General features: G+C 39.9%; 1 protein-coding gene across 1 annotated transcript in view; it reads left to right on the top strand.

The window, feature by feature from the left end:
- kcnh5b (potassium voltage-gated channel, subfamily H (eag-related), member 5b) overlaps window positions 1-13,690 on the top strand; it is a 265,385-nt gene that overhangs the window by 64,864 nt on the left and 186,831 nt on the right. The window contains exons 7-9 of the mRNA XM_039786509.1: window positions 9,456-9,481; window positions 10,068-10,087; window positions 12,423-12,459. Coding sequence (XP_039642443.1) covers window positions 9,456-9,481; window positions 10,068-10,087; window positions 12,423-12,459 — 83 coding nt within the window. The remainder of the gene's footprint in view (window positions 1-9,455; window positions 9,482-10,067; window positions 10,088-12,422; window positions 12,460-13,690) is intronic.

Raw genomic sequence — 13,690 nt, 5'->3', positions numbered from 1 at the left:
GCAAAGAGGGTGTAAAGTGAGTTAACGGCAAACAACAAGCCTCTTAAGACACGGTGGATTCATCTGTTGTTAAAACTGTGGGTAAAGTGAAGGGGGTTACAACGTGGAGACTGCAGAGTGTCACGCACACAGCACACCTTTTTCTTTACTCAAATCTTTGCATTTATGTAATCGCACAGAGTGACCTTGCGGTTAGATTAATCATGCAGCCCTACTCTAAGTACAAACACTACGATAATAAACTTTCTCATGGTTTACATTTTGATTTGTCAATCCCAGTTGTAACAAATGGCATTAAAGGAAGATATCCTGCTTTTTCAACCTGGATCTGATCTTCACAGTTCTACCTAACACGTATTGCTCTCAGTTATGATAACAATAAACTCAAAAATTTAATGCTGTGTCGGTGGTTGCCGTACTAGTACACCAAAATAGGTTTTGTACCTGACTCTTTAACCAAATGCCCATTTTTTGAACGGGATTGGCAGGACGTTCAGGGTGACGACGACGTTCACGTACTAAGTTAGCCCTCCGAGCTAATGCTATTAACTAACCATACATAACATATACAGCTGCACAAAGTTGAGCAAAAACATTATTATGAGAAACACTTTTTTTTGTCCCTTATTTACCAATGATCCATTACTCATTGTTTTCTGGCTAGGCTGATTGGGAATAAGCTCGGGTCCATGATGTTGTTCATGTGTATGGATCTAAATGTGATGGAGCCAATTACTCCTCTTGACCAGCAGATGAGTTTACCTTAGTGAGACAAAGGAGCCCTAAAAACTTGGCAACAGCTCTGGAAATCGTTTAAAAGTATTTATCAAAGTCTGCTTCTGAATGAATCTGTTATATCTAGAGGGCCTGGATGACTGTACGTAAGATGTAATGGATCATTATGTTCCTTCAGTTTGAGATTGGTCCAGCTTCCAGCCGCTGAGCTCAGCTGAGTCTCGGTGGATGTTTGTGACCCCATTGGCTCCTGGTATTAACATGTGATTTTTATCAGGAAAAACTCATTTACTGCAGGTGGAAGCGCATGCAGAATATGATCAGATTGGACCGAGCTCATTAGGAGGTGGTCTAGCTCGCATTGTTGTCGGATCTCACACCAATTTAAGTAACCTGGTAATCTGTAGAGTGTGGCCACATTTTATAAGAGAGAAAATCCACCCAAAGACTTTGCCAGAATTGAGAGAACAAGAGCGTAGATGCAAAGACCTGTGATCAAGATAATAATGCCAAGTGTAAACGGGGTCCTTGAGACAAGAATGAGGTTTGCTTCTGACAGAGCAGAAAAGACTTTGGGTATGATGTGTCAATCTGTTCTCCTCAGAAACAAGAGAACAACTCTGTAGAAGAGACGGAGAAGTGACTTTTGAATTAGAGATGTGGAACAGCAAGATGCTTTTGAAAAGATCTCAGTATAAAAGGGCTTAATATTACATGGGCACTGGGCCCCCCCAGTGGAATGTTGGTACAGACATTTAAAGTTATCAGACGATGTATAACTTTTAATTATGTTTTATAAAGAATTTTTTTTATTTTGAAGATAATTTATTAGGGCTTTTTATGCCTTTATGATGGCTTGAAATTGACAGGAAAGGGGAAGCAAAGGCTGATTTATGCTTGTGCGTTACGTCAACGCAGTGGGTACGTACGTAGGTACGTTGAGACACCGACCCTACGCCGTAGCCTGACGTGCACCTCTCAAAAAATGTTACTACATGTCGCTCGGCCGTGGCTTGGTAGCGACTCATTTCCTGGTTCTCCTTCTCCATAAACAACATGAAATCAAGGAGAGGGTTAACTTTTTACACTTTGTTTATCCCAGTCCTCGATGTGAAGCAAATCACTCTCTCACTCGCTCTACCACTCACCTACTTGAGTAAAATGTCCCCACAACTGTTGGACAGATTGCCATGAAATTTGGCGCGGACAGACAGACGTTCCCATCAGTCTCTGCTGAACTGTTGTGTTTAGTGCTAATTAGCAAGTGGTCAGCATAGTAAAGCCTACCTGCTAAACATCCGTTGTTACCGTTGTCGCCCCGAGGATGTTGCCATGTAGCCGACAGCACTACAGTGTCCAATTACAGCCTCACAAAGCTGCTAGTGTGGCTGTTTGTCTTGGATGAGACCCAACAGCAGCTGCCATTTTTAGTTAAGAAGCTCATTATATGATTAATAATAGATAGTGCACTGTTTTTATTCTGGCTGAGAGAATGGGTGGCAGTTTGCCTGTGAAAGTGGAGAGTAATTAGAATTTCTAACTTTCCAGTAGTCTTTCAGCAGGCCGTGCTGTATTAGCTCGAAAATTCATTATTGACGTACTTTAAAAGCCAATGCCTTCACCCTAAGGTCCTGTTGTATTGTCCTGTTGTTAAGGTCCTGGTGTATTTGAATCTGCTAGCATGTAGAATTGAATTAGGACCCAGTGTAATGATGATGGGATGGCGGTTACGATCTGCTGTTGTGACTGAAGGACGTCAGCGTTGAAGATGTTTTCCTGTTCTTGGAGAGGGAATAACTGCTCATCAGCTGTTAACAGATTTAGATATAATGTCACAAGCTTTCACCAAGCACATTTGATCTCCAGCAATTTTGGTATAAACTGTTGTTGAATATATACAGTGTGTGTGTGTGTATATATATATATATATATATATATATATATATATATATATATATATATATATATATATATATATATATAGTATTTGAACCTGTTGTTTGATTTATATATATATAGTATTTGAACCTGTTGTTTGATTTCTGGGCGATGTTCTATGAGGGATAAGACCCCCTCTGAGTATTTTTCACAGCAATTTGCATCCATCAGATACCGAGGAGTTATATCATTATGGCCGCAATCAATAAGTCCATTAAAGGGTGATTTTCCACTTGATTTCTAGCTGAATTAATTAGACCTCAGCCCGGAAGTGGAAGGACCAATCTACTGAATGTGAAATAAAAAAAGAATAAATGTTGTGTTTTTATGCTTGAACATTTCATCTTTTCGTGAGTGGGTGTGAACACATGCTGCCGGTGTGTGTTTGTGCACAGACATCCATTATTGTGTGTGAGTGTGTACAATTGTGTCTGCCAAGTGGGGGCTTAATCACATGAGATTTTGAACGCCAGTAATATAAATAATAATAATAATAATTATGAAAATGAACCGTATTTAAGCTGCCAGCAGCTGAATTTTCCACATCTATTCATTTTGTATGCCAAAAAATGACACGAAACCTCCTTCAGCATTGTATTCTTGTCTTTAAATAATTCTTAGCAGCTCTTAAAGTCTGAAAAAAATTATCAGATTCTTGATTTGATAACTTTCAATTTTTTTAAAACAAGATGTTGAAGAAGGTGAAGTAACCCCTAAAAACTTTCCATAGGGGAAAAAAAATGTCGTTTGAAGCAGCAAGCAGACAGAGACTTGGTAAATCATTAAACAAGAAGAACGTCAAACATTTTCCGGTTCCAATCATAGTGTGTGTATGTATGTGTGTGTGTGTGTATATATATATATATATATATATATATATATATATATATATATATATATATATATATATATATATATATAGTGTATATGTGTGTGTATATATACATTACCTTGTGCTCTGGGGACTTGTGATGGACATTCGTCACTGTTGTAGCATTTTTTAGAATAAAACCAATCTATAGGTGTCTATCGTCTTAGTTTAGCGTGTTAGCATGCTATCATTTGATAGGTAGCACCAAACACAAAGTACAACTGAGGCTGTTGGAAATGTCAATATTCTTGCAAGTATTGGACAAATGTAACGTTTTGACTTGATGGGGCGGCTGTGGCTAAGTGGTAGAGAGGTCGCCTGCCAAGGTTGGTGGTTCGATCCCTGGCAGTTCCATGCCGAAGTGTCCTTGGGCAAGACACTGAACCCCGAGTTGCCCCCAATGCTGCGCCATCGGAGTGTAAATGTGTGTGAGTGTTTATCTGATGAGCAGGTGGCACCTTGTACGGCAGCCTCGGCCACAGCGTGTGAATGTGTGTGAATGGTGAATGGTTCCTGTACTATGTTAAAGCGCTTTGAGTAGTCGTTAAGACTAGAAAAGCGCTATATAAAAACAGTCCATTTACATTTACTTGACGTGGTGCTTGCCGTCAAGTTGATTTGTTCAACCTGAGGGGAACATGAATGTCTGAACCAAATTCTGAATGTCTGAACCAAATTCTGTGCTAATACAATAAGGTTATAATACAAATATTTGTTGAGGCATTTTAGTGTGAATGAATTGGCCTGATCGTGGTGTGAGAGGAAAAAGTGAAGAATGGCAAGCTATCCAACAGTTGTTGACATGTGGCTGGTTAAAAATACTGAAAGTAATATTCATTTGTCGCAGCAGGTTGTTTTTCCTCATATAATGCAATAATGCTTGACAAGGCGTCTCTGCATGAGAAAAAAATTAGATGGAGGCAAAAAAAACACCACTAAGTCCATTAATGTCATATTTTGGGACACCTCAGAGTGCATTATCATGCTTAAACAGGTCCACTTACCAAAGAGCAAAATCAGAAGTTTAACCCCTTCTTAAATTACATTCTCCAGTAAGACACACGTGCATTTTTGCAATGGTTACCTGCAGTTTCATTTACCTTGAGCAAGGATGTAGAAGAGTAGTTCAACTGTTGTGCAGAACGGTCTTTTTATGTGTCCTTATATATATATTTTGAACACCTTCCAGCCAGTCAGAAAGCAGTGTTTCCCACGGCCCAGGTAACCTGTTAGTATACCTGGAACATCATCTGACTGCCTGGGATGGACTTTAAAGTTCCCATGACATGGTGCTCTTTGGATGCTTTTATTTAGGCCTTAGTGGTCCCCTAATACTGTATCTGAAGTCTCTTTTATATAGACCTTAGTGGTCCCCTAATACTGTATCTGAAGTCTCTTTTATATAGACCTTAGTGGTCCCCTAATACTGTATCTGAAGTCTCTTTTATATAGACCTTAGTGGTCCCCTAATACTGTATCTGAAGTCTCTTTTATATAGGCCTTAGTGGTCCCCTAATACTGTATCTGAAGTCTCTTTTATATAGACCTTAGTGGTCCCCTAATACTGTATCTGAAGTCTCTTTTATATAGGCCTTAGTGGTCCCCTAATACTGTATCTGAAGTCTCTTTTATATAGACCTTAGTGGTCCCCTAATACTGTATCTGAAGTCTCTTTTATATAGACCTTAGGGGTCCCCTAATACTGTATCTGAAGTCTCTTTTATATAGACCTTAGTGGTCCCCTAATACTGTATCTGAAGTCTCTTTTATATAGGCCTTAGTGGTCCCCTAATACTGTATCTGAAGTCTCTTTTATATAGGCCTTAGTGGTCCCCTAATACTGAATCTGAAGTCTCTTTTATATAGACCTTAGTGGTCCCCTAATACTGTATCTGAAGTCTCTTTTATATAGACCTTAGTGGTCCCCTAATACTGTATCTGAAGTCTCTTTTATATAGACCTTAGTGGTCCCCTAATACTGTATCTGAAGTTTCTTTTATATAGACCTTAGTGGTCCCCTAATACTGTATCTGAAGTCTCTTTTATATAGACCTTAGTGGTCCCCTAATACTGTATCTGAAGTCTCTTTTATATAGACCTTAGTGGTCCCTTAATACTATTACCTGAAGTCTCTTTTATATAGACCTTAGTGGTCCCCTAATACTGTATCTGAAGTCTCTTTTATATAGACCTTAGTGGTCCCCTAATACTGTATCTGAAGTCTCTTTTATATAGACCTTAGTGGTCCCCTAATACTGTATCTGAAGTCTCTTTTATATAGACCTTAGTGGTCCCCTAATACTGTATCTGAAGTTTCTTTCCCAAAATTCAGCCTTGGTGCAGAATTACAGCCACTAGAGCCAGTCCAACAATGAGCTTTCCTTAGGATGTGCCATTTCTGTGTCTGTAGCTATTGAGGGGGGGGCAAGGTGGAGGTTGGGGGTGTGGCCTTGACCAACTGCCACTTTGCTTGTTTGAAAGCCATGATGTCTCTCTCTCTCTCATGGGTGGGCCAAATTCTCTGGGCGGGCAAAGCAGAGAAAGGGGAGGTAACCTTTCTCCTTATGACCTCATAAGGAGAAGATTCCTGATTGGCCCATCTGAGCTTTCATTTTCTCAAAGGCAGAGCAGGATACCCAGGGCTCGGTTTACACCTGTCACCATTTCTAGCCACTGGGGGACCATAGGCAGGCTGGGGGAACTCATATTAATGTTAAAAAATCTCCATAAAGTGAAATTTTCATTCCATGGGACCTTTAAGGCATAACAGTCCTCCTGGGATACCTTATTTCTTTTACTGTAAGTTACAGAAATCACTAGGTGCATAAACAAAGTGCGCCATGAAAATACATGGTAAGTGTAGCTGAGAAATATTTCTATTTAATTTAGGGCCAGTATTGAGCCCATAAGTCTCAGTTAAACATTGAGTGTTAAACGTCCTCCCCAGCATGTGTCTGTGTGTGTTTGTGCCTGCTCTGCTGCTGCTGCCCCACTGTGTCCTCCACCACACTGAATGGCGTATTGAATTGTGGATCCTCCGGTCGGTGTCTGGTTGGCTGGCTGCGTCTGGGTTCGGGTGTCTCTCGTCCTCCGGCCTCTCTCCGCCGGTCGTTCATGGATTGGATGAGGTCCCACTGAGTGGAGTTTTCTGTTGCTGTCTTTTAAACAGCAGACAGCAGGGGGGGGGGGGGTTGAGAGGAAATCAATGGCAGGTAAATTTCCAGCCACTAAAGAGGACACAGTCAGTCTCTCTTCTCCTCTTTGCTAAATTGACGTTTTTGTTGCTGCTCTCCTGTATTAGCGGACTGGAAGAATAGATGGATGCTGACTGAGGGCAGTGTGTGGGCAGCTTAAGGTGCAGTGTGAAAGAAAGTGGCAGAGATTATTATAGACTCATTGCAGACTGAATTCCCCTGTGCCGTCTCTGATGGATGAAGCAGGCAGGAAGTATTTTTAGTTGTATTTTAATGCAGGTTTCAAGACACTGCTGCCAAGCCGGTGACATGCAGGCGCTGCCAGCTCGCGTACATACACTCAAACACGTACAACACATGAAAGCAGAGCATATATAACTTGTTATACTATATATCTAACTTATGTGGTTGATTACAATGTTTGGAGCTGATCCATGTCCCAGCTTCACATAGTGGATGGAGGAGGAGGATACATGTTGGGCTTGTAATGTTTGGCTCTGGGTTTTGTTGGCGTTGGTCGGACTACTTATTAGGGGTCGAGTGATGCTGGTTTTCCAGGGCCGATATCAACACCGATTATTTGTAGTTAATGAAAGCGATAACGGAACCGATATGCATTTTCAGTCAAAATGAAAATCTTTTAGTCAAACGTTAACATTTTAAAATGCTACAAACTCCAACACAGAAGTTTGTTTAAATGCTTCAAGCAATTATGTCATAAAACTGAAAGTCTAACCATAACACACAGCCAATGAATGAATGGACAAAAACAAAACTAGCTTCCTGCTAACAGTTTATCGCCGGTATTGCTTACATACAGAGCTGTAGCAGAGCCAAAGTAGCGCACTTTTTGATAATTAACTTTATCGGTAACATAAAACAAATAAAAAGATCCCTCCTTGCTTATGCTGTTTGCAGTGTTAAACATCCCCAGCTCTCAGCTATAAAATGTTACCTTAACCAATACAAAAGACAAGAACACAACCTACAAGTTAGCCTATACAAAAATAGAGTTATCCTTTAAAGTGTGAAAACTTTTTTCTATTTCTTCCTGTTAACATTTTGGAGATTCAGCAACACCTACACGGGTCAGCAGTTACGTCAACAAAGCAACTGAAGTTGTCAGGCTAAGCAAAAAAAGCAACAAAAAAAACAATGTAAGATTCTCACGAGGAGTTGTGCTGGAGCTCGGTCACGTTGCAGCAGAGGTGGTGTGAAAAGTGTGTGTTTGTGTGTGTTGGAGGAACACCCCGCAGGGTCCTGAAGCCACCTGCTGTCACAGAGGAGCCCGGCAGGCCTATGGGAGCTCCCAGCGGGCGTCTGCAGGCGCCGCGGCAGCTCAGAAGGCTCTAATCCAGCCTGACCTTTCTGCGTGGCGCGCATGTTGCCACCGCCCCGGCCAGCCAAGCTGACAGAGCCGGGGGGGACGCTGTGCACCGTGCAGTCGGGGGTGGGAAATTAACACTGCATGTTAATACGGAGAGAGGGAGGGAAGGAGAAGAAAGGAAAGATGGAGCTCAATGTGTCTACATTGGTGCCAATTCGATTTGTATTGCAATTCTCAAGTGAATTATCAGGTGAAAATGATTAGTTTAAAAAAGTGAAAATATAGAAAGGCAGAGTGGCAACAGGATGGATGGAAGATGTGATGATCAAAAGAATATGAAGTGTATGTGGAGCTCAAATGGTATTACTATAACTTTTTTTATTAGTCAATATCAAAATACTGTACACAATGAAATAAATCAAGACCATATTTCTGTTGAGGTCAACATTCTTAAGTGTCTCTTGCAGTTCAAAAGCAGCAGCGTGTGTGATGTCTCTTTTTATGTCCGTTTAGTTCTGTCTGTTGCAGAGTACGACACCAGAAACAGCAGAGTTTGTTGCTGGGTGAGTCATTGAATCTTTCCAGCGGATTGGTCTAATTGCTGGTGTATGCAACTGTAAGAGGTTTCACCTCTGCGTGTGCTGTTGGCTGTTGATATTGCAGATGATGAACTAAGTTTGTCGCATTCAGGAACGACTTTCAGATTCTAAACACCTTTGCATATAAGGACAGATTGACATTTTGTGCACCTCCTGAAAAGAGAAAAAGGCCAAAAAAAGGGGGGAGAAAAAAAAAAATTAAAAAAAGGGGGGGAGAAAAAAAAAAAAAAAATAAAAAAAAAAAAAAAAAAAAAAAAAAAAAAAAATTTTTAAAAAAAAAAAAAAAAAAAAACAAAAAAAAAAGAAAGGAAAAAAAAAAAAATAACAAAAAAAAAAAAAAAAAAAAAAAAAAAAGGGGGTTTTTGAATTAATTTTTTAAAAGAAATAAAGAGGAGGGGGAGAAAAGAGAAAAAAGAAAAGAAAAAAAAAAAAAAAATAAAAAAATAAAAAATAAAAAAAAAAAAAAAAAAAAAAGAAAAAAAAAAAAAAAAATAAAAAAAAAATAAAAAAAAAAAAAAAAAAAAAAAAAAAATAAAAAAAAAAATATTTAAGACACGAGGGTCAGCGGCGCTGCGCCCGGGCTCTGGAGCAGCGGAGCCGCCTTGGAAGCCGATGAAGGATTGGCGGTGCCCCATATGTATCTATGGCAACCAAACTTCACTGGTGAGACAAACGTGTGATGGTCAGGAAGACGTTTTGGCAGGGGGGAAACTGATCAGAAAATGTAACAGAACGTTGTAGAAATGTATTGGAGTAGAAAGTATAGATAATTGCTGCAAAATGTAACAAAGTAAAAGTCAAAAGAATTCTACTCAAAGTACAGATACGTGAAAAATGTACTTAAGTACAGTAACGAAGTATTTGTACTTCATTACATTCCACCACTGTATTTTGGCCTTATAAATACGGTCCTTTCAGAAGAGTTTTTTTGTGATTGTTGCGGGAAAAAATCCTTGATTATGCGGTTTTCTTAAAAAATGCGATGGAATATGCGGGATATTTATGCAATTTTATGCGATGAAATTGCGGGAACTTGCAAAAACTGCGGTTTGATGAAAAAGAGAAGAAAAAGTGATTCCCCCAACACCCTGCTTTTTTTAAACTTAATTTCCAAAAATAGTTTACAGATATTCAGTCATTGCAATAAGTAAACAAATAAGATACAAAAATATATACAAATAATATAATATTAAAGTAAAAATAAAAGTAATAGTCTAAACAGAGGGATATAAAAGATACAAAAGAGCACTTAAACATATAATATCAGATATTAAGATAGCTTTCTTATTGGATACCAACTTAAGAGACTCAAAGTCCATGTCAAATTCAACCTCCAACACCTGCTTTTCGATGATGTTCACGTCGCATAATTACGTCACTTCATAACGTTCCCATGGCAACAGGGGAAAATGGCTGCTCTTGTGTGAAGTAAACGCAACATTTTTTCAACTTTCTGCTAAGATATATGTGACTTTTTTGCAACGAAAATGCGGGGATTATGAAATCATGCAAGCACCGCATATTTTGCGTGGAAATCAGCAATTTATGCGGCGAAAGTGCGACATATTTGAAAAAAATGCGGCCCCCGCATGAATATGCGGACTTTGGCTGATTATGCATTGAATTATGCGATCGCATAATCGCGTTTTTCTGGAGGGACTGTAAATAGCGCGATCAATCCCCAAATAATCAGTTTAATTGCTGATGTAAATTGCAGTGTTTGTGTTTCTTTGCATACTATGATATTTTTTTTTTCAACAAATGATCAGAAATACGTTAAAGTACAATACTATCATTGTAAACGACTGTAGAATTAAATAAAATGCAGTAACCAATTATTTGGAGCAAATTGTCATCAGTCAAATGTGCGTAAGAGTGCTCTTGAGTGTTCGTAGATTTTGTTCTTAGCTAAGAACAAACCCAAGATAAGAAAACATTAGTGAATGTCAGAATCTTCGTAAAAAGTGCGTAAGTGGGGTTTAAGAACACATTTCTTTGTAAGAACGGTTGGTGAATGAGGCCCAATGGCTGCTAAACTGTGATTAAAAAGGTGGTATTAACAATAATATACCATTACATAAACAGTCCTAATCAAGGCTATAGTGCTGTCTCCGTTTATCGTTCTTTCTATTTTGCCGACACTGTGTGAACCCAGCATAGAACAGTGGGAATAGACTATTTTCATTACAGACATCTTGACCTGTCATAGCAGTGAAAGCACAGGTTTCAGGGCCCTGGTATTATGCATGCTGGCTCATTGAGTCATTGTTAATGTTAGTTACACTTGTGCTTTTCCTGCTGTGACAAGCCCGAATGTCTGCTGTGAAAAAGGGCTACTGAAGGCGAGGTGAATAGGTGGATAAAAGCATGAAGTAAAAGGATGTGGAGGAGGCTGAGAGATGAAGGAAAACCAGTGAAAAACCAATGTTTCTTTCTGTGCTGCTCATTTGTTTCAACATTTCATTTAACAGCCTGTTGCTAATTGTCTAAGTCTACTAATCACCACAGATGGTTTATATTTGATGTCTGAAGAACAAAAGCTATTAAAGCAAATATATTTTGTGGTACTAAAATGCTTGTGGAAGGATCTGCTGAGTGACAATTGAAAACTCATTTGAAGCATGGCGCTGTTTTGCTATAAGCTGTGATGTTTTAAATTTTTAATGCTCACCGGATTGAGCTCTGAAAACATGTTAAGCTCCCAGTGCTGTCAGGAAGATGCAACAGTGCGTCCTCTGCTTAGAAAATAATGAGAGAAAGAGCCTGCGCTGTGAAAAGAGCTTCCCCGTGGACATGTAATCTCCGTTGATACGCTGTCCCTCTGTTTGGATAAACAGGTGCTCACGAGCCATGGTTTTACATGCATTGCTCTTGACTCGTGCTCTTTTCATCTGGGTTGCTCTGTTCTGTAGCTACTTAATCTAGAGGCATTTACATATGAGCTGGGAAGCGTCCGAGTCCCAGGGGAGGCCTTTGAAGCTGTGGCTGGAGAGAGAGGCGGGACAGCTGGCTGGGCCTGTGGCTTCAGAGAGAGGGGGATATAAGGAGTCTGAGCTGAGGCCAATATGCAGCCAAGACCTCCTCAGTCCTGTGCAGGGAAAACCCAGACCTGGTCAAGTCAAGAGCAAAGAATAACCAAGAGCAAAAACCTATTTCTTTTCTTTGGGATGCAGACCCTGGAGCACATGCAGATCCATCTGTAGAAACATTTTCTTTCACAGATCTTCAGCACTTTCAATGTTTTGGGACTTTATTTTGGCGGACAGCTGGTGCTGTGTGCTAATTGCCGGCACCAAGGCCATGTTCAGCCCCGACAAAACATAGCAACAAGAAACTGAGTTTGTGTAGTATGCAAAAATGCACTTCATGGTGCGCTGATGGCTTTTTAATAATGTATTTAAAGCGCCCATATTATGCTCATTTTCAGGTTCATAACTGTATTTTAAGGTTTTACCAGAATAGGTTTACATGGTTTAATTTTCAAAAAACACCATATTGTTGTTGTACTGCACAGCTCTCTCTCACTGCTGCAGATCCTCTTTTCACCTGGTTTCTGTTTTAGCTACAGAGTGAGACCTCTTTTCTTCTTCTTCTTCTGTACTATCTTTGATTGCACTCGCACATGCTCAGTAGCTCAGATGTAAAGCATGTCAGCTAGCTAACTCTAGAGACAGTAAAAGAAAGCCTGTATCTCCAGCTTTGGTCAGTTACAAGGCAGGATTAACTGGGAGACTTCTAAATGAGGGCGCACATGGAAGTAGTTCTTTTGTAGATTATGGTGAACTTGTGTGTGTTGTAGCAGTGCTTTGCTATTGAGAACGAGGTAGCATGCTAGCGTTAGCATAACGCTACGAGCTAATGGTTGTGGTTAGCCAGCTCGTTTCGGACTGTGACGTCACAGTCCGAGCCGATTTTGAACAGCTCACTAGGAGACTGAAGGCAGGACACATTCAGAAACCGTATCTCACTCAGAACAGCATGGATGGATTTTTTTCAAAGTTTGTATATGTGTGGAAGCACCAGAGACACAATAACACCCCAAATCCCAGAAAAAGTGATTTTTCATAATATGGGCACTTTAAAGTGATACTCTATCAAAAATGTATTTTTTGAAATGTCAAATACCTTGTAGGTTGTAGGTGTGGTATATGGCGGTAAAACATTTACAGTCCCATTCATCAGAATGGTCCCAGAAACTATTGAAACATAATCCACTTTTCTGCTGTTTGTAGGACAACATTAACATAACATTAATTGTAATGTTAAGCTGGTCATACTTCATGTTAATGCTGGTCTCTGATCATGTTGTTGCTGCTGGATGACTCTGTTGATGTATTGTGATTTTGATTATAATGTTATGCAGGCTATACCTTTTATGTAGGGGATGACAGGATAGTCATCATGCACTTGTCTTCCATGTATTACTGTTGTGATGGTTATGCTTGTTTATTGATGCAGTGCTGCTGAGTTAGTTTTTTCATGTTGCACTCGATGCTGCAAAACCAAGTGCCCTGCGGGGACAAATATAAATGGAAGTTGAAATAATTGTTTAATCTAAGATATATTTGAAATTGACTCTGGCTTAAAGTAGAATATATCTCAGAAACGGACAGAAAACAGGGAAGATGTTTCAGCTATTTAAGAAGACTGAGTGTGAGTAACAGAAACTAGAGGGAAGATGGATGAATGGATGAAGAGGTCATCTGATAGGCTAGTCGGGGAGGATGAACAGAAGACCGGGTGGAGGAGACTCAGGGTGTTTTCACACCTGTAGTTCGTTTACTTTGGTCTGAATTAGGAATGCACCGAATATTCGGCCACCGAAAATTTTCGGCCGAAAATGACCCAAAAGGGCATTTTCAGTTTTCGGCCGAAATACTTTTATCACCGAAGCAATACGGCCGAAAATGTTGTGATGACGCAAACAGAAACCGCGACCTGCACGTGTGTCAGTACCCAATCCGTTCCACCTGCAAAGCGTCTCCTGAGCAAAGAGGTTGAGACGGACCACGGAGTGAAAACAATG

The sequence above is a fragment of the Perca fluviatilis genome, chromosome 20, assembly GCF_010015445.1.
Source record: "Perca fluviatilis chromosome 20, GENO_Pfluv_1.0, whole genome shotgun sequence".
Classification (NCBI taxonomy): domain Eukaryota; kingdom Metazoa; phylum Chordata; class Actinopteri; order Perciformes; family Percidae; genus Perca; species Perca fluviatilis.
This window is presented reverse-complemented; position numbering and strand designations above follow the sequence as displayed.